The 22177-nt window shown below is 39.3% G+C and overlaps 1 protein-coding gene across 2 annotated transcripts in view; it reads left to right on the forward strand.

The window, feature by feature from the left end:
* The first annotated feature begins 960 nt into the window (after positions 1–960).
* LOC120625192 (prostatic acid phosphatase-like) overlaps positions 961–22177 on the forward strand; it is a 33095-nt gene continuing 11878 nt past the window's right edge. Inside the window, exons 1-3 of one of the 2 annotated variants that reach the window (XM_039892176.1) lie at positions 961–1115; positions 9126–9233; positions 10773–10883. In XM_039892176.1, the coding sequence (XP_039748110.1) occupies positions 9132–9233; positions 10773–10883 (213 nt within the window). In that variant the 5' untranslated portion in view covers positions 961–1115; positions 9126–9131. Of the gene's footprint in view, positions 1116–6752; positions 6935–9125; positions 9234–10772; positions 10884–22177 lie in introns of those variants that run through there. The other variant, XM_039892175.1, reaches the window with a different exon arrangement.

Here is a 22177-nt window from a genome sequence, read left to right on the forward strand (position 1 = left end):
CACCCCCACCAAGTTCAAAGATGACATAAAGCGAGTTAAAGGAAGTCGCAGGAAAAAGGCGACAAAAAACCGTAGTGTGTGGAAATCCTTACAAAATACCTATGTCCAGTAGTGGGCATGCTGTGATTGAGTCGTAATAATGATGATAAAGCAATTACTGTCATTTTGGTAATGTGGAACTCTACCATCGGTTATATCAATAACTGAAACAACTAGCAAATTGATTTGGAAAAAAAACTTCACTCTCATATTTCTTATTAAAACGACCTGTTGACCCGTTTATTTATAAATATATATACCTATTTATATATGTATGTATACAACGTGTAACAGAATTACGAAATAATATTGAAGGATGCATAAGTATTTTTCATAAAGAATCACCCTGTTAAAATATTGAATCTAAAGAAGAATATTACTTTCCATACAAAAAATTCGTCGTAAGCTTAATACTAAAGCTAAAAGGGTTCCGAACGCGCCCAAAAGGAAGCCCATGAGAAACTGAGATGGGTGTTTTCTTGGCTATCACCATGTCACAATGTCGTTTTAATATATTTTTGATGTAACCTGGTTATAGCAGTAATCACCCTTAAGCTTATTTGTAATTTACATAACACCGTGTATTATAAAATTCTATACTCACACTATAGTATAGTTTGTCAAAAAGATTAAAATAAGCAAACAAACATACTGTCAAATACGCTTTCTACCGCTACCGCTACCCTACGACAGCACGCATGGTAATCCAAATAAAATCGTAATCGAGAAGAATTAGCAACATTATCAGTGAGAAGAAATTTCAGAAGCAGGCCACGGCTTTGAGCTTTGAGCGGCGGCGATCGCAATAGCCGTGGCTCCGCAGTAACCTTTAAGCCGTCCTTAATTTACCGTCTGAAATTCGAGCAAAGAAAGGAGTTTCAACCAGTATAAATCACGTCTCACGTAAAGGTCGGTTGCGTCTGCGCAAGTCACAGTTACGGTGCGGAGCGCGCCTTGGCCGCACGGTGCTCGATTTAAGTTGTTTTTAGTTAAGTTTAAGTTTTTTTTTAATCAACATTAAATAAATATCTAATATCGTATTTTCAGTTTATATTAAGAAGTGTCTGATAGTAAACGTGAGTATATTTTTGTTTATAATCTCTGTTAAAATGTATAGTTTAAAAACATTTTTAAATACTTAATTATTGTGCTGTCATTGATTTTTTTTATTCGCGAAACGTGTCCGGTTAATACTCTGCCATACAATAGGTACAGATCATACCAGATAAAACGATCTTTATACTTTTTATTTAGATTCACTACAAGTTAGCCCTTGACTGCCGATGTAAGTGATAATCCAATCTAAGATGCTAGCAGACTAACCTATTAGGGTTATGGGAATTCTATTGGATCCATCCCCTCGCGGATCTATGCCCTAGCGTACTGGAGCGCTAAATATCTCGGCGGCACGTCTTCCTTAGTAGGGTGGTAATTAGCCACGGCCGATGGCACCTGACCAGGCCATAGAAAATTCAGAAGTAACAAATTCCCGGGACCTCCCACTTAAAAGGCAGCAAACAAAACTACGCCCGGAAGGTGGTAAAATATATAGAAATATATATACGCATACATCCTAACTAATATTATATATGAGTGTGTTTGTTTGTTTGTCCTTTGTTCATGCCCTCACTAACCCATCAACTGGATTTTTGACATAGAGCTAGTTAAAAGGACGAAGAGTAACATAGGCTATAGGTTTTCCCGGTATAAAAATCCCGGGAAAACCAAATTTTCCCTCGGGATTTGTAAAAAACCGTAAAAAACTCGGACCATACATGCGGGCAACAGCCTAGTACTTATGTTTAAGGCAGGGGAGGGCAGCTGCTTTGGCTTCAGTGTCGATTATAGAGGGCCCTCTAAAAAAAATTCAAAGAACAGCCGCGGACGATGAGAACTTAAAAACCTTGAACAGAAGCTAGGTACGCCTATGAACCAACTAAATACACGCGGTCGATGAGTGATTTACCATTCCGGTTCCATTTTTAAAGCCGATTCAAGTTGCCTTAATGATCAAAATAAGATGCCACTTTAAAATGAAGGTGACAAACACGCTTACAGAAAAAAAATATGAAAAAGTTAGAAGTAGAGACATAGTGTGTACCTGCGCGTAGTATATAGGTCCCTGCGGGTGAAAATGTAACTAGTTTGAGTATAAATCTATTAGTTAATAATATAGTTAATACAAAATTGAGTGCTACATTAGTTCTTGCGCTGCATTTAAAAACAATTAAGAAACTAATTTATGGTTACTGATCGCCGGCCATTAAGAGCAGGTTCAGAAGACACAAGTGATCAATGCATAAGCTTAAGAGTTGTTTTATAATTTGTTAGATCGTTTGTTTGATCGCGCTATACTCTGGAACTATTAATTGGATTTGAAAAAAATATTTTGCATTTTGCTCAATACTTCTGGAAGGAGTTATACTATATACCTTTTCACACCTAAGGGGTGTACACAAATGAAATAAAAGTCCTTTTCAAAAAATATTTATTGCATTTGATAGCCTAATTCTTGAAGTTAGGTGAATTTAACATCATGGTATGCCCTTGGAGTCAAGCAAACAAAGTTACAACGCGGGCGAACGATACGACGCAGTAGGTCAGCGTATATTCTGTAGAATATCGAATTAATGAGTGCGTTCTATATATCATGAGTTCCTGAAGGGCTTTGACTCTGCAAGAGATATTCCAGTCGTTTTTTTTTATTTAAGTCGAAGTCAAAGTCAATTATTTCCTTATTCAATTAGGCACATAGATGGCACTTTTGATGCGTACATTACATGTAAAATATGACATAGGAGTGAGTTGATGGCGATAAATATATACGTGAACTTAAAACTAAAGCTACGAGGGTTTCAAACGCGCCCTGGTCTAAGAAGAAGCCCACAACAAACTTAGCCGGTTGTTATATTTTTTTGTTATCACCATCTCCTAATTTAGTAATAGTAATGCTTTTTTGTGACGGAGCTCGTCCTAGGAAGTAAATGCTACCGTCCGTGTTTATTTCTGCCGCTAAGCAGCATTGGCGCAACGCTGTGTTGCGGTCTGAAAGGCGTGGTTGCCGGTGTGATTACAGGCATATGACGCTTAAAACCTAGACCTCAGGCAGTGGCGTGCATAGAGGATATGCACAGGGTATGATATAAAATGAAGAAAATCTTCAGTACGATTTATAAAAAACTTAAGGATAGGCATGTAAGAGTTTCAAATTCAAATTCAAAATTTCTTTATTCATGTAGGCACTTCATTCATTCATCACAGGCACTTATGAAGCGTTCTTACATAAATGATTACATAATTGTAAGGGGATGGTGATAACTTTGTTCGCCAACTTAAACCTAAAGCTACGAGGGTTCCAAACGCGCCCTGGTCTAAGAAGAACTCACAACAAACTTAGGTAATTTTTTTTTTGTTGTTATGGCGATAACAACAAAAAAAAAATTCACAGTAAATTTATATTCAGCTATGAAGCTAGAGCAAATCACACCCAAGCTATTTTATTAGCTTTAAATTTTAGTTTTAAAAGCCTACCCTTAAGTATCTATAACTGGTACTGGAGATTTTCTTCATTTTATGTCATCTGCATCCCCTGTGCACACCCTCTATGCACGCCACTGGCCTCAGGTTACTGGATATTGGACAGCACGTAGCTTTCCTGGCATGCCCTGTGAAGTGTTGCTTTGTTTATAGGCAATTGTTTTCTTCTCCGCTACGTCGGGTTTTAATAAAATTAGGTACTTTGTCCATACGCTATCAAAATAACAGGTCGGGCGATAAAAGAACGACCTACTAAACCTTCCGTGTAGGATAAACGCTCACGATATTTCGTATGATCTGGCGCACCTTTTAAAAAATTATCTCCGGCTAGGTCATTACGATAACTTTAACTGGTTTTAGGCTGTATTTTCTGACGTTTCGTAGATTGTACGACCTCCGTGGTACTCGCTTGGTATATAAAAAAAGAGTTCCAGGATTCGAATCCCAGTAAGGGTTTGAATATTAATGGATTAATGGAATTTACTTTGTTTCATTATCATCATCATATCAACCCATTAACGGCCCACTACTGGGCACGGGTCTCCCCACAATAAGAAGGTCTTAGGCGGTAATCCACCAGGATCGCCCATTGCGGATTGATGGACTCCACACGTCTTTGAAAATATTATGGACAACAGGCAGGTTTCCATTGCCGTCGGAGCCAGTGATATTTTTAGTTTAAATAGCACATAACCCAGAAAAAATTATATGCGTGCTGGGATTCGAACTCAGCCCACCAAAAGTAAAGCCGATTCATAACCACTATGCTTTAACTTCTACTAAATTCCATTTGCCCCTATCCCTGTCTGCCCAAAACCCATACCTCAAATAGGTTTCTACAAGGCATCGTATATAAACTCTAAAACGCGGCGGCACGTCTATACCGGGGAAGTACTACACATAGCCGAAGGTTCCTTCATAATCAGACTATCACTTACCTTAAGTTGTTAAGTAATAAGTGATAGAAGTCAAGCAGCTTACTATAAGAGGAACAAAAAGAGGTAGATAAAAAGGAGTAATAGAAAAAACTAAATAAATAAGTCCTCAACATCATTACCGGCCCACTACAAAGTACAGGACTCCTCCCACAATGAGAAGGAGTAATTGAAATAACAGTAGCTTCAACATTGTATAGAAGCAGGCGTTACTTTGCGGAAATCCATGATATATTATCAAAATTAAGCTTAATTTGCTATACTCCTCGAAAAGCAGGAGAATCTGTGTGGTGTAATTTATAATTTCTTCCATCCTTATACTCCACACCAAACAGATCCTCGGCAATACACCCTCTGTTGAATTTTCAGACATGCACGATTCCTCACGAGGAATCGTGCATGTCTGAAAATTCTACATAATGTTCTCAAAGGTGTGTGGAATCCACCAATCCGCACTGGGCCAGCGTGGTGGACTACGGCCTTAACCCTTTCTCAATAAATATAAAGACAATCTGAGATTTAGATATGTACCTATAGAAAATTATAATAATATTACTACCTCATCTTTGTCCAACTTCATCTGTATCTGTAAAAAAACAAAGTTATTATATTTACCATTCTGGCAGTTAGTTAACAAATTCGTAAGTAATATACGTGAATTCACAGATAATCAATGTGTTACGAATTAAAAATACGTGTACAGATCGCTTTGGAACGTCTTATCTGTAGTCTTTACAGATAGCGAAATATAAAATAACCTTTCGGTATATCGCTTCTAGGAAATTGATATATGAAAGCGAGGTCATATCTAAGTGTGCCTTTACGAAATGTTGGTATTAGCATCGCAAGTGTAAGTGAGAGAGGTCCTGGGTAATGATAGGATAAAAAAACTTTGTATTAAATTTAAAAAAACTGACGAAACGCTTACTTGGTGTGTATAAGTCTTTCGTGAACTCTTCTATTGAAGTTGTGGCACCATGCTTATTTCTGCCGCTAAGAAGCATTGTTGCAATGCTGTGTTCCGGTCTGAAGGGCATAGTTGACGCTGTAATTACAGGCACAAGGCTTAACACCTACGCCTCAGATTAATGGACACAAGGCGGCACTTTCCTCGCAAACCCTGCGAAGTTTTGCTGACAGAGCAACGCTTAAAAACTATGGATAAACTAGAAAGTAATCTAATTTAAAAAAAAAAGAAAGAAATGTGTAATAATTAATAATATAATCCCTATCCCTACTAATATTATAAATGTCAATGTAAATTTGTTTGTTACGCTTTCACGCAAAAACTACTAAATAAATAAAATAAAAAATAATTTTAACATTTATTTCGACCGACTTGGATCATAAATGGTTAGTAAAATACAAAGTTAACTGTTAGTAAACTTAGCCTAAGGAAATAGTTTATATAAAACCCTTCGAGCATGCCTGATTGGAAAGCACGTGTACCATGCAGCAATGGCACGGGTACTGGCAATCAGTCCTGCCAGCAAGTACCCTCAGAAGGCCGTTGGAACTAGCCAGAACCCTGCGCACCAAGGATCTAAGACTAAACCGATCCTCATGAAACTTTGTACACGTATTCTTGGAAGTGTTAGAAGTAATATAGAATACTTTTTATTCCAACATTCGGTTCTTTGGCAGAGTGTGATGAAAGTGTTTGACGATTTTATACCATAACTCCGACAAATTATAATCGATTTTAATAATTATTTTTGTACTATAGAGGTTATGTGTGTTTAATTTTGCCCAAACTATGGTTGGAGATTGAGAGAGGACAGTTGGAGGTTGGAGAGAGGACAAAACTCCTCAGCGGACAGCAGCAAACCCCTCATTTAGGGCTTAGCGATACTGAATACTTTTTTTTAGAACTACAACTAAATTGAATGTCTCATCAAAAAACAAAATCAAACGCAGACGAAGTCGCGGGCAACAGCTAGTAAAATATAAAAATTGCATATAATATTTTGTAACAGCGATCAAACCGAGAAATTAAAAAATAAAGAATAAACACACGCAGACACCTTTGTTCAAATGTTTTGTTCTTGCAAAAGATATTCTATTAGTTCTCAGAGTCAACTATTCATAAATGTGCCGAGTGCATGCTTTACCGAGTAACCGAGTACCGAGGTTTAGCTCAGTACTACTGTCGCCAAACAGAGTACTTGGCCGGTTAGTTACTCTTGGGTTTTAACATGGTAGAGTAGTGAAAATTGTTTATTATGGGCTGTTGTAATATGTCAGTCACTTGTTACGGTGTAATTAAAGTAGACGTTTGCCAACTTTGCCTCCAACTGTACTTAATTGTATCAACTAAGATACAGTGTCCTGACACTAATGATTTACCGTAATATTTTTACATACATTTAAATCTTTATGTTTAAATAATAACTGGACACTGGACACTGGAAATGCATTACTTTGTAAGTAACTAAATTTCAATGTTATACCGATTATTTATTTAGCTGAAATAGAAATATTCTTTCACGAAACCCTTAGTTGCATTATTTGCAAGTAAAATTATGTTTTATTTATTGTTCGGAATTCCGAAAAAGTGCGTGGCTGGTTACACTAGTATTTTTACAAGGGCTTAAGAATTGTGACGTTACAGTTGAGTGAAAAATTAAACATTTTTTTATATGATATTTATATAATTAAAGGTTTTTATCATCATAAACTTCATCTTCACTAACCCATTATCGGCCCACTATAGGGCACGGATCTCCTCTCGGAATGGTTTAGGCCCCTGGCCAAGTGCGTGGACGAACTTTGAATTGTAAAATCAACTCGTTTAGCTAAGAAATTAAAACTAAATTATGAGAAGTATAACACTATGTACCTTAATCAAATAGGAATTTTTCTGACTCGTACTCGGCCGAGTAACTCTGCATTAAAACCGAGTTATACGATGTTAGATAACTGCCGAGTATACCAAGTACCGAGAAACAAGTACTTAGTCCATCTCTAGCAAAAAAAATTAAAATAAAATAAGTAGGTAATTAGGAAGATTAAAATTAACAGTTTGGTCTACAAAAAGCGTATATAAAGTGTAAGCGGTGCAGTGCGGCGACAGCGTGAATTCTATCAATTTGTGGAGTTAATTTTTTTTTTTAATTATTTTGAAACGCTGCGATAAAATTGCAATAGAGCAAATTCAAAGATTATAATATAGGCGTATCCTATTCTTGTTTGCAATTAGATTGATGTTATTCTATTATATTCACGTTCCTCTGATAACGCGGTCAAACGCGTGTCACCTAATATCTCATAATTTTAGCAACAAACACAGCAATCTCAACGATAACGACGTGCAAAGTTCAATCAATAGTGGTACAGGCGGGTCAACGATAATCAGAAGCACGGGGACAAAACGGGATTTTGATATACCTCTTCTTTATCGTGCACTCTTGACCACTCTGGTCGTGGCTGCTATGATGAATGCTTTTGATATACACATCCAACCGTGCCGTGCGGGGAAGGTGGATCAGAATACAGTTGTAATTCCTCCCCTCCTCCACTCCTCGTCCTGCGGGTGTTGTACGAGGCGACTTAGGGAATATAGTGGGAAAAGGGTAGCAGCGTCCTCTGTGCTACTACTACCATGTACTGCGATCACCAACACGTCTGCCCAGCGTGGTGATTATGGGCAAACCTCCATATAATGCTTTTAGTGCAGCAGTAGACTGTTATAGGCTTTTAATGATATTACCAATGGTAAGGCGCAAAGGCTAGATAATGATGCACGCCACGAAAGTTGAACCTTTAAGCGTCAACTAGTATTATAAGAAAGCGAAAGGTTCGTTGTAATTTTTTAGAAAAAACAAATAAATATTTGCGAACATCGGTGGAATTACCACTATTTAAATATATATATATATATATATATATATATATATATATATACTACGACAATACACACATCGCCATCGCCCACAGTAAACGTAGCTTGTGTTATGGGTACTAAGATGACTGATGAATATTTTTTTATGAATAACATACATAAATACTTAGAATATACATATAAACACCCAGACACTGAAAAGCATTCGTGCTCATCACACAGACATTTTCCAGTAGTGGGAATCGAACCCACGGCCTTGGGCTCAGAAAGCAGGGTCGCTGCAAACTGCGCCAATCGGCCGTCATAACATTTAAACATATATTGCTGTACGTGCCGTGTGGTGACGGCAGATCAGAATGCAGTTGTCACCACCCCTCCTCTTACCACGGGGAATATCACGAAGACCGGGCAGCAGCATTCTTCATGATCATATATTCGCATGTGATATGTCATAATACATATATCACATGCGAATCCTTTATATGCTTACAGTTACCGTAGACAAAATCAGCAAGGAATTATTAATTATTTATTAGGTACTAGCGTTTGCCCGCGTTCTTCGTGCGCGTTTGTTACGGTGTTTTTACACAGCCCGTGGGAACCATTTGTTTCTCTGTAATAAAAAGTAGCCTATGCCACTCTTGGTCCTATCATATAACTCTATGCAAAAATCAAGTTGATTGGTCACTGAGTTAGGGCGCGAAGGAAGGACAAACAAACACACTTTCGCATTTATTATATTAGTAAGGATTATTATAACATTTTGTTTACAGTTCACCATGCTGTGGTCCGTTTTCCTGGTGACTCTGTGGTTCAACTTTATGACTGGAAATGTCATCCACAATCATCAGTCAGACAGAGAAATGGTTCTCGCATTTGTGGTAAGAAATGAAATATTTATTTCGCTAAATTTAATTAAGGTATCAGCAGAATATGTGGGAAATTTATATCCTAAGCATAGTTTATGATATAAATTATATATGCAAAATTTAAACATTAAATAAAATTAATAATAATCTTAATTGTTATGATAGATTAAGATTATATAGTCTCATATAAAAGCAGTGGGCAGCGACCCTTCTTTCTGTGTCCAAGGCTGTGGGTTCGATTCCCACGACTGGAAAATGTTTGTGTGATGAACATGAATGGTTTTCATTGTCTGGGTGTTTATCTGTATATTATAAGTAAATATATTATAAAAATATTCATCTTCTACTTTGGGGCTAGACGGTGATGGCGATGGCGTAATGTCATTACAATTCTTAGTTTTAATATCAAATAAATTCAATTAAAATTAAAATTTAATTAAGATGACAGAAAATTGAGGTCACGAACACATGCAAATTAAACAGTAATGACATATTTTTTATAATACTCAGTTATTCCACTATGCTTTTTTGTCTCATTATGTAAACAATTAATAAATTTTTTTTAGTGTAAAGTATGTTAGAAATAGAAAAAAGAGTATGTTGAAATAAAAGCAGGAATAGGTTAGAGACAAAGGCACCACTGGATCGAAGGCTGAGCTTGCTCTATGAGCTAATTGGAAGTAGCAGAGCTTTTTGTACCAGAGCTCATCTGGGGAAGTTGCAATGCTCAATGTCTAAAGGTCGTGGTTGCCAGTGTAAATACAGGCACATAGGCTTAACACCTACATGTCAGGTTGATGTACACAGCCCGGCACTATTTGAACATGTTCGTTGGATTCCCTGCGAAGGGTTACTCTGTTGACGTGACAACGTCTTATTCGATTCAATGGAGCCGGCTGCACGCACAAAAAAACATGACGTATGCGGCGTTACCTCGCTCTGAGGCGTTCCATACAAGGCTTGAAGTGCAAGCGAGAGCGCGGAACAAGCGACAAAGAGGCACAGTCGGCCTCCGCGTTCGACATCTGTCTCTCTCCTACTTGAGTGAGCGATGCGTCCGCGTGGACAGCTTCTATACAATAATACATTTACATGTTTTCGGCAAGGATGAAGTGCAGTGAAAAGTGAATGTGGTGTCAATTGTTTATAGCAACGATAATATCTATCAAACAAATAAAATTAAAATTTTCATTTGAAAAATGCAACCATTCCATCAGTATTTTTTTACGACGTTGTCACGTTCAACTATCGTCAGTAAGCCGACTTTACAGACAACCAATTTTTTTCAGATGGCTTTAAATTTAGCATAGTGTGGACCGATTGCTAAGTCAGTCAGTTATAGAACTTATATATATACTTGCAAAAAAATTGAAAAGGTGAAGCTTATCGTGTAATCCCGCCACCTCGCTTTGGAACCGCGTGGCACGCTTTTCCAACGTGAGGTGTCGAGATCTCTAAGCTTTAAATCCTCATCCTATGGAAGAGGAAGCCCGGCGTAGCTATTAAGAGGCTGATGATGCTGGTGAAGTATTAACAGAAGTTTGTTCACAGGTGAACAGGCACGGTGAGAGGTCACCGGACGCAGATGAGCTGTCCCTCTCGGACCAACAGGAGAAAATTAAGAACTTGACGTGGATCGAGGGGTTAGAAGGCCTCACCAACGTACGTGCTTACTCTAACTTTTCTTTTTGCATAGAATGGGCAACTAATTGTTGCCCTCGACATCGTTTGCAGTGAAGTATATATTTATATGCCTATATTTTTGCATAAACTATGTTTTCTGTTTTGACATGTTTTTTACATAGTGTTTGTTAAAGTGGTCAGAGCTACCTTATCTACTTATTTCTTGCTCTTTACCTTATTTCTTGCTCTGTAAAAAATAGAAAGAAATCCACGTACATTTTTCCGAGATAAAAAATTTCTATGTGCCGTGTTATTCAAGACTGCATCTATCTTTGTGCTAAACTTCATCCAGATTCGTTGTACACTACTTACCCTTAATAAATAACAATCATTTATCCATCTAACGTTCGCCATTATAATATTAAATAAAAAGATTGTAAAACGAGTGGGGATTTCAAGAGAGTTCAAAACATCCTACACAAATTATCGTTCAGCGGGCGATGAAAAGAGGTATTAAGAGGTTCACCATCAGATTATACACTGAAACTAGCTTAGGAACTGCAAAATTGAGAAACATAAAGTTGTACACGATTACTGGAAAACCGGCATGCGTATCTGAAAAAAACACAAGTACGGATTCGCAAGTTTACAATGATATTACTATGCTAGGAGTATCTCTAATTCGTTGCGTGATTAAATAAGAAATGAGGAAGAAGAAGTAGAGTAGTAGAGAGTAGAAGTAGTAGAAACGTAGAAGAACTCCGGCGAAGAACTAGAGTTAATGATATCATATCATAGCTTAGCGAGTCGCGAAGCTGAAGTTGCTATGAGCGGGGCATTTAGCTTGGAGACCCAATAGACATTGGGGTTCTAAGATGCTGGAATGGCGCAAGGTAAATGCAGGGTAGGTCGGCCCCAAAGAGTGGCGAGAGTGGAGTGGAGTGAGAGAGAGTGGAAAGGCGACATCAATTCGAGACGATGCCAAAGACGAGTCGCTGGGAGCCGCTGGGAACAAGGGGACTTTGGAACCCCCTACAAAAGACCTAAGTCCAGCAGTCGACGTCAATTAGTTGGAGTTTTGATGATGATAACAAAAATAATCACAATAACGCGGAAGCTTTGTAGGCAAGATTAACGAGACGAAATAGTGATACTCGTCTATGTTATGTATAACCAATGACCTAAAACCAATCACGGTCAAGTATCTAGGGGGTTGAACAAAACGATTAGATGTAAAGCTACACACCTAACTAATTATCAACAATGTACGCTCTTTCGGGAATTTATAATTTCTGATTTTCTCTGGTCTGGTGGGAGGCTTCGGCCGTGGCTAGGTACCCTACCGACGAAGAAGTGCCACTTATAGTTGTAGCGTTCGGTTCGATGTCGCGCAGAAACGTTTAGGTGTATGGGTTTAATAGAATTGCCATACCCATAACAGGTAAGCCCGTTATCATCTTAAACTGCATCATCACTTACCACCAGGTGAGATTGCAGTTAACTTCAAGTGGAATATAATTAAAAAAAAAAACCAAATCCAGACGTCAAATTCGTGTTATAACATAATTGATATCATAAAGTTTTTTAGTTATACTCTTATATATACTATAAGGGGGTGTAAGTGGGTGTGGGGGTGTAAGTGGGTGTGGCTAGTACCAGTCAGCCTCCCAAATTGCCAACCTCACCTGCACGTGGTGCACCCTGCCGTTTAACCGACGAGGCTCTGGCGACCGACAAGTGGCGGTATAACCACTTCGAATTGGCTAGGCTGAACAAATGGCACAGACCGGTGTCGGGCAGCAGCGACGCCGGGGCGATCAGTCTAGCCCTGCGATGACCAACCCGCCTGCCCAGCGTGGTCATTATCGGGCATATCTTTAATGGGAAGGAGAAAAAAACCACAGCCCCTAGTTCCCGGCGGCCCCGCTATTCCTGGCTCTGGCAGCGGTTATGGTAACGGCGGGGCAAGGGGTGTTAAGAATCTCCGGCAGAGATTCCGCTGCCAACCCCGACGACTTGACCTGGCAACATACAACGCACGCACGTTGAGGACCGATGGAAAGGTGATTGAGCTGGAAGAAGTGGTGAGCAAGTTGCGCTGGGATATTATAGGATTGTCTGAAGTCCGGCGAGAGGGGGAGGACTCGATAATCTTGGAATCCGGCAACTTGTTTTACTACCGGGAGGGTGACCAACAGTCACAGGGTGGTGTCGGGTTTATCGTCCACAAATCTCTCGTCAACAATGTTGTAAAAGTCGAAAGTGTGTCGAGCAGGGTAGCATACCTTATACTCAGAATTACCAAACGGTATTCGTTGAAGGTCATACAGGTATACGCGCCGACTTCGGCACACCCAGACGAGGATGTAGAGGTTTTGTATGAGGACATTTCAAAAGCCATACATGCCTCGAACACCTACTACAATATTGTGATGGGGGATTTCAACGCGAAGCTTGGCGAGCGAACTGGTTCAGAGTTGAGGGTGGGGCAATTTGGGTATGGGCAACGGAACCACAGGGGTCAAATGTTGGCTGACTTCATGGAGAAGGAGGGCCTTTATATGATGAACTCCTTCTTCAAGAAGCGGCCACACAGGAAATGGACCTGGATAAGCCCCGATGGTTCCACGAGAAACGAGATCGACTTCATCATGTCGACCAAACGGCATGTATTCAATGATGTCTCTGTGATCAACAGGGTTAAAACCGGAAGTGATCACCGTATGGTAAGAGGCACATTGAGTATAAACGTTCAACTTGAAAGAGTCAGACTGGTGAAGTCTACACTCCGGCCTACTCGTGCCCATATTCAAAACCCCGAGAGCTTTCAACTAGAACTACAGAACCGGTTCGGTTGCCTAGCAGATTGCGACACTGTGGACGATTTGAACAACAGGCTGGTGGAAACTGTCCAAACAGTCGGGTCCAAATTCTACAAGGCCCACCGTAGAAACAAGGCCAATAGGTTCTCAACCAATACACTCAAGCTTATGACGGAGAGGCAAGAGATGAGACTACAGTCTATAGCAGACGCGTCCGCTTACCGGCGGATTAATAGGCAGATCTCTAAATCACAGACTCGTGATATGCGGCACTTCAATACAGAGCGTATTAAAAATGCCATCGAGCAAAACAGAGGCTCTAAAGTGTTCGCTAGAGATCTGTCTATCGGTCAGAGCCAGTTGATGCGACTGAAGACCAATAATGGTAGTCTTGTCTCTTCCAAACCTGAGATCTTGGGTGAGGTTGAGAACTTTTATGGACAGTTGTACACCACAGTACAGACGCCTGTTGAAGATTTGGCTAAGGATCCTAGAGCCAAATTAACTCGACATTATACCGAAGATATCCCAGACGTCAGCCTATACGAGATTAGTGTGGCTCTCAAGCAGCTTAAAAATGGAAAGGCGCCGGGTGATGACGGAATAACGGCAGAACTCCTGAAGGCAGGTGGAAAACCGATACTGAAAGTCCTTCAGCGATTGTTTGATTCCGTTATTCACCAAGGCACAACGCCAGAGGCATGGCACAGGAGTGTGGTGGTTCTGTTCTTCAAAAAAGGTGATAATACCTTGTTGAAGAATTACAGACCCATCTCGCTGCTGAGTCATATCTACAAGCTGTTTTCGAGAGTCATTACGAATCGTCTCGCTCGTAGGTTTGATGACTTCCAGCCTCCCGAACAAGCCGGTTTCCGTAAGGGCTTTAGTACCATAGACCACATTCATACGCTGCGGCAGGTTATACAGAAGACTGAAGAGTATAACCGGCCACTTTGCTTAGCGTTTGTGGACTATGAAAAAGCCTTTGATTCGGTGGAAACTTGGGCTGTGTTTAGGTCACTGCAGAGATGCCGAATTGACTACCGGTATATCCAAGTGTTGCAGTGTTTGTACAAAAACGCCACTATGTCAGTTCGTATACAGGATCAGACTACGAGACCAATCCAATTGCAGCGAGGCGTGCGACAGGGAGATGTTATCTCCCCGAAACTATTTACCGCTGCGTTGGAGGACGTCTTTAAGCTTCTGGAATGGAACGGACTTGGCATCAACATTAACGGCGAGTACATCACTCAACTTCGGTTTGCCGACGATGTAGTCATAATGGCAGAGACTCTGGGAGACCTAAATACGATGCTCGATGGCCTCAGCAGAGCTTCTCAACAGGTTGGCCTACGAATGAACATGAGCAAGACGAAGATTATGTCTAATGCTCATGTTCCGCTTCAACCAGTAATCGTTGAGAACACTGCACTCGAAATTGTTGACGAATACGTATACCTAGGACACACGATCCAGTTAGGTAGGTCCAATTTCGAGAAGGAGGTGAACCGCCGAATCCAACTCGGATGGGCAGCGTTCGGGAAACTCCGTGCCATCTTTTCGTCAGAAATCCCTCAGTGCCTGAAGACGAAAGTCTTCGAACAGTGCGTGTTGCCAGTGATGACCTATGGCTCTGAAACATGGTCGTTAACTATGGGCCTCATAAGAAGGCTTAGAGTCACTCAGCGGGCGATGGAGAGAGCTATGCTCGGAGTATCTCTACGCGATCGAATCAGAAATGTGGAGATTCGTAGAAGAACCAAAGTTACCGACATAGCTCAACGAGTCGCGAAGCTTAAGTGGCAATGGGCCGGGCACATAGTTCGGAGAAAGGATGGACGTTGGGGTCCCAAGGTGCTGGAATGGCAGCCCCGTACTGGTAAGCGCAGCGTTGGTCGACCCCCAACGAGGTGGACAGACGACATTAAGCGCGTCGCAGGTAGCCGTTGGATCCAAGCGGCTCAGAATCGTGGAACTTGGAACTCCCTACAAAAGACCTATGTCCAGCTGTGGACGTCTATCGGTTGATGTGATGATGATGATGATGATGATATACTATACTCTTACTTATACTCGTAGTTACTGGTATCTTTATAATGGGACTATGTAATGTCAGCTTGACAGTTTAAATACGAGTAGTTTTTACATACAGACAAACAGAAGAAAGTCTGTATATAGGTATATGAAGAAACTAGAACTTGATAAAAAACGGAATCTTGACAATTAAGTGCTATAATTATTATTTAAGACAAAGTATTATGCTAAATAGGTAAAACAACTTGTTTAATCTCCTTCGGGACGTATAATACGAGATACGAATAAAAAACGGCATTAATTAAACAAAACATGATAAAAAAGCTTGGGTGTAAATTATTGCTCTAACCAGGTTGCTCTTCTAATAATTTAAAATGACATTGTGAGATGGTGATAACAAAAAAAACACCCGGCTAAGTTTGTTGTGGGCTTCTTCTTAGACCAGGACGCGTTTGGAACCCTCGTAGCCTTAGTTTTAAGTTTACGAATGTGGTTATCGCTATCATCTCACTACCGTGTAATTCTTATGTACGCATCAAAAGTGCTACCTATGGGTCTACTTGAATAAAGATATTTTTGACTTTTGACTTTGACTAACAAATTATGAAGGACAAAAATAAAGTACCTACAAGAAAAGTTGATCGAAATATTTAAATAATTTACCAATTTAAAAAGCTTCTTTATGTCATATCTAAATATAATATAGATAATTAACCAGAGATACCTACTATTGTTGTTATTTTTACCTACTTTTAAATCATAACACATTAATCTTTGACTTCATGTTTATAACATGCTTAGCCTGTTATAAAAGTTTTATGAGGAAAGAAAGAGTCCGTATAAAATAAAATAAAATAAATAAATAAATAAATACACTACGACAATACACACATCGCCACCTAGCCCCAACGTAAGCGTAGCTTGTGTTATGGGTACTAAGATGACTGATGAATATTGTTATGAATTATATATACATAAATACTTAGAAAATACAATAAACACCCAGATACTGAAAAACACTTAATGCTCATCACACAAACATTTTCCAGTTGTGGGAATCGAACCCACGGCCTTGGACTCAGAAAGCAGGGTCGCTGCCCACTGCGCCAGTCGGCCGTCAAAATTATTATATTATTGTTAGCTCTTCTACTTTATTGTAGTATCCGTCCATCTACAGCTTCTGAATAACCCCCTCCTGGGAATATGCACATTTAATACATCAAGGTTACTTTACTATTGATGAATTTCTCAATGACAAGGTTGCCTGGAAGCAAGCCGCTCGGCTTTCATCTCACACAAGATAGAACAATGATTGTTAAATTTTAAAACGTTGTTGGAAAAGAGCAACTGCTGAGTTTCTTTCCGGCTTCTTCTCGGTAGAATCTGCCTTCCGTACCGGTGGTAGAGTCACTACAAACAGACTTACTTGACGATTCAAAAGTGCTTATACTGTCATAGGAGAGAGGGTTTCTTAATAGTAATCATTGACGGACGTAGCACATTGCCCACTCAAGTGGAAATCCAGAGCAACATTCGCAGGGTGTGCGAGGGGCACGTCCTACAATTTTTCGCACTCTGGTCTTGCCAAGTTACGTTCATATTGGATAGAAGCAGGCGTTACTTTGCGGAAATCCATGATATATTATCAAAATCTAACTTAATTTGCTATACTCCGCGAAAAGCAAGAGAATCTGTGTGGTGTAATTTATAATTTCTTCAATCCGTCTACTCTAGGAGATGTTGACTTTACAATGAATAATTGTTTAACAATTATCTCCTTAGGATGCTCCGGTTTCGGAGCGAAAGAGCGAGGATCTGTTTGGTGTGGAGTATAAGGACTGAAGAAATTATAAATTACACCACACAGATTCTCCAGCTTTTCGCGGAGTATAGCAAATTAAGTTTGATTTTGATAATAAGTTACGGTCAGACATATTATCATATGTTAGCAGTGGCGTGCACTTCATACATGCACAAAATCACTGCCTACCCTATAATTTATATATAGCTCGTATAGGAGGAGGATTTTCGCCATTCTATGCAATTTTCGTGTTGTATGCATACCCTGGTAAGGAAGCCAGTGCACGCCACTGTATGTTAGCGATAATAACCAAGATCTGATGACGAGCTCTTTAAGGCTCTACCAGAGACAACAGAAATTCGATAGCTCCGGTCTGATGTTTAAAATTTCTCTACAAAAATACCTTCTGCCTAACAACCGTTGGGCCCGACCTGGGATTCGAATGCAGGACCTTTCGAATGAATAAGGGAATCTAACTTTATTTTACACCCAAAGAAAAAAAAGTTAAAAAAATATAAATACAAAAGATCAAGATAGAGAAGAAAGTTAGATAAAGAGATATATAAAGAGACAGAGAATGAATGAATAAATGAATACACTTTTATTGTACACCACATAAACATAACAAATTATAAGTAAAAATTTAACAAAAAGTATACAATTTGGTGGCCTTATCGCTACATAGCGATCTCTTCCAGGCCACCAAAGGCGTTAAAAACAGCTCAAGAAGAGAGGTAGGTGGTGCATTTAAATAAACATGCATAAACCTATATATACAAATATAATATATACATATAACAAACTTACAATAAAATATATAGATAGTGATAATAATTAATATATACCTATATAATTAATATCAATAATAAATAAATATATACAATATTGTCAAACCACAAATAAAACAGAAGGGAATAAATAGGCAAGTTAAAGATCCGCAGATGCAGAGATATATCTTGGTAGAGGTTAAAGCTAGGCAGCCAAATTCATAAGAGCCAATAGCTACGAGTGATAATATGAAGTCGAACATAACCGAAGAGTAATACTCTTTGGTAATGTTCGACTACAGGGACGAAATATCACAAAAAATATCTTATACCAGCTGATACCCGCCACTTCGTTGGCATGGATTAAGGTTTTTTATTCCCGCGGGAACTCTCTTCTTTCCCGGAATGAATGGTAGCCTGTGTTCTTTTCCATGTCAAAGGCTATGCATGCCAAATTTCATCCCTTTCCCAATCAGTTCAGCCGTTTTTGCCATGATATAGTAACAAACATTCACACTTTCACATATATTTATTAGTAGGATTATGTCTTAAATTGATCCCGTCCACATTTTTTGATTTGTCATACAAAGAACTACCTAAATGTCATTATAAAGACATGAGAAAATAATAATAAAAGGTCATAGCGACCTCTTCTGGCCATTATAAGGAGCTATAAAATCTCAAATGTCAATCCCAAACCAATTAATACAAACCGTCCGTTGATAAGAGGAACACGAAAATAATACAAGTTCTATTAATGGAAGTAATTAATTATTATTTATTTACCTAAATCTGTCGTATTCTTATGTAAGCTTTGAATTACGTGTAGGCAGTGGCGTGCATAGAGGGTATCCACGTGGGTGGAAAACATACGCCTGTAGACAGCAACACTTCACAGGGCCCGCAAACATACCGCCCTGTTTCCATCAATTTGAGGCGTAGGTGTGCCTGGAGTTATACGGGCACCCACAGACCTGACCACAGCATTGCACCAATGCTGATTAGCGGCAGAAAAAAGCATGGCGATAGTACTTCCCCGGGCGAGCTCTGACACAAAAACCTCTACTACTAATAAAAATATCCTACCAATTATAGCTCAAAATCTATACCTACACGCAGTGGCGTGCATAGAGGGTATGCATAGGATGCAGATGATATAAAATGAAGAAAATCTGCCGTACGAGTTATAAATACTTAAGGTTAGGCTTTTTATAACTCTAACAATGCCTATCCTTAAGTTTTTTATAACTCTTACTGAAGATTTTCTTCATTTTATGTCATCTGCATACCCTGTGCATACCACGCCACTGCGTGTAGGTATAGATTTGAGCTATAATAATCAGGTATTTGGTAGGATATTTTTATTAGTAGTAGAGGTTTTTGTGTCAGAGCTCGCCCGGGGAAGTACTATCGCCATGCTTTTTTCTGCCGCTAATCAGCATTGGTGCAATGTCTACTGTGGTCTGTGGTGTGGTGGTATGTACTGTGGTCAGGTCTGTGGGTGCCCGTATAACTCCAGGCACCCCTACGCCTCAAATTGATGGAAACAGGGCGGTATGTTTGCGTGCCCTGTGAAGTGTTGCTGTCTATAGGCGTATGTTTTCCACTTACCGTCAGATGAAACATATGCTTGATCCATCAATTATTACTGTAAAAAATATATATTAATAATAAAACATCATCATCATCATCATATCAAACCATTACCGGCCCACTACAGGTCTCTTTCCACAATGAGAAGGGGTTAAGTTATTCAAATATTCTTCAACGGTGAAGGAAGATATCGTGAGGCCTGTATCTGCATGCCAGAGAGTTGGAGGCCAGCATGGATACTCCATGCGGGGACAATGCGTATTTATGTACTCAACACACCTTTGAGAATATTATGTAGAACTCCCAGGCATGCCGGTTTCCTCACGATGTTTTCCTTCGCCGTTAAAGCAAGTGATATTTTAATAACTTAAAACATAACTTGGAAAAGTTGGAGTAGCGTGCTGGGATTCGAGCTCGGCCCCCCCGATAGTGAAATCGAGCTCCTACCCAATTTTAATAAAAGAATATAGATATCTCACTTTTGTGACAGAGCTCGTCCCGGAAAGTACTACCTCCTTGTTTATTTCTGCAGCAAAGCAGCATTGTTGCAATGCTGTGGCCCAATTTAAAGGACATGGTTGCCAGTGTTATTACAGCATTCATGTTTTCTAATAACACCTACGCGTCTAATTGATGGACACAGGGCGTTACGTCGCAGGACATATTTTTGCATGCCGTGCAAAGCGTTGCTCTGTTTTTAGGTTATTTTAAAAAAATAAGTACTGTTAGTATTTTTTTATTTTAAAACATACTGTTAGTATTTTTTTAAATACTAACAGTATTTTTACATATTTTTAGTTATACTGTTAGTAACCTAACATCTTTTGCCTTCCGTAATGTTTATTTTTACAACGTGTTTAAAGTCCGCCTAACTGCCTTAGGGTAGCATGGGGGACCTAATCCCTAGATCCCTCTGTTCTATGGAAGAGCCTAGGCCCCGCAAAGATGCATTAATAGGTAGGAGATGTTGATGACGTCATAAATATAAAAGTTCAGCTATTTTTGGATAGAACTCGATCGAGGACTAAGAAGTAAAAACAGCGAGCGATCGAGCAAAAGGCAATAAGATATTACTTTACGTATCCCAAGACGTTTAAATAAATCGAAGGCCGAGTGGCGCAGTGGGCAGCGACCCTGCTTTCTGAGTCCAAGCCCGTGGGTTCTATTCCCACAAATGGAAAATGTTTGTGTGATGAACATGAAGGTTTTTCATGTTTTTCAGTGTCTGGGTGTTTTTCTGTATATTATAAGTATTTTATTATTTGTAAAAATATTCAACAGTCATTGTAGTACCCAGAACACAAGCTACGCTTAATTTGTGGCTAGATGTCGATGTGTGCATTGTCTTAGTATATTTATTTATTTATTATTAATAATAAATCTAGCAAAATTTGAAGAGAAGACGACTCTTTAACATTCATAGGAATTTCTGTAATATTTTCCGCCGGTCCGTTTAAACAAAGCGCGGGCCTATCCAAATATTAGGGAGCAGAAATTGGGTTCTAGAGCAAACTTATAAAGTTACATTTTTAGGAAGGAAAACAAAACGTTATGAGGAAATCTGTATAAAATCTTAGGGGGTAGTCTAGGTCTATTTGAATCTTGAACACTTAATGCAAGATTCGCGATTTTGAATCCCCCCGATGTAAAATCATGATCCTCGTGCTTTTACAATGAAATAAGAATATACAGAAATGTGTACACGACTAATATTGAATCAACAAAAACCACTCCACTTTAGTAGTGTTACTTGAAAAGACGGTTGGTCACTTTATATCATTTAGCAGTTGACAATAATTATTTTACCTCTTAAACGTTTACCATACAATGGTAAAATGGGAAAAGGTGAAGTGAGACGTGCGCGGGGCGTTTTCATTGTTTTAGGTCACAATGCACTGCATGCAATATTGGCTGAATAAGGATTCTGTATGTTTTTAATTCTATGTGCTTTTATAATGTCCCACAGCTGGGCACCTGTCCTAAAGGAGAGACAAGTTTATCATTACATTACTTAGATTAAGGTTAGCGTAGTCTCCGACCTATGGGCTTACTTGTTAATTTCGTGCTAGTATTAGGAATTATTAGTAGGTAAAGCCCACCAACTCGCATTGGAGCAGCGTGGCGGATATATGTACTAGAACCGTCACCTTTGAGAGAGGAGACCTGTACCCAGTAGTGGGACGTTATTAAGCTGCGGATGAAAATATGACGATGAATTCAGCATTACTTGGCAAAAACACCCACTATCTAATCATTTTTCTTGACCCCACTAAACTAGGTACTCCTAACGTTGATTTCTTTTGTATCTCTGCC

This window comes from Pararge aegeria, chromosome 7 (assembly GCF_905163445.1).
Source record: "Pararge aegeria chromosome 7, ilParAegt1.1, whole genome shotgun sequence".
NCBI lineage: Eukaryota > Metazoa > Arthropoda > Insecta > Lepidoptera > Nymphalidae > Pararge > Pararge aegeria.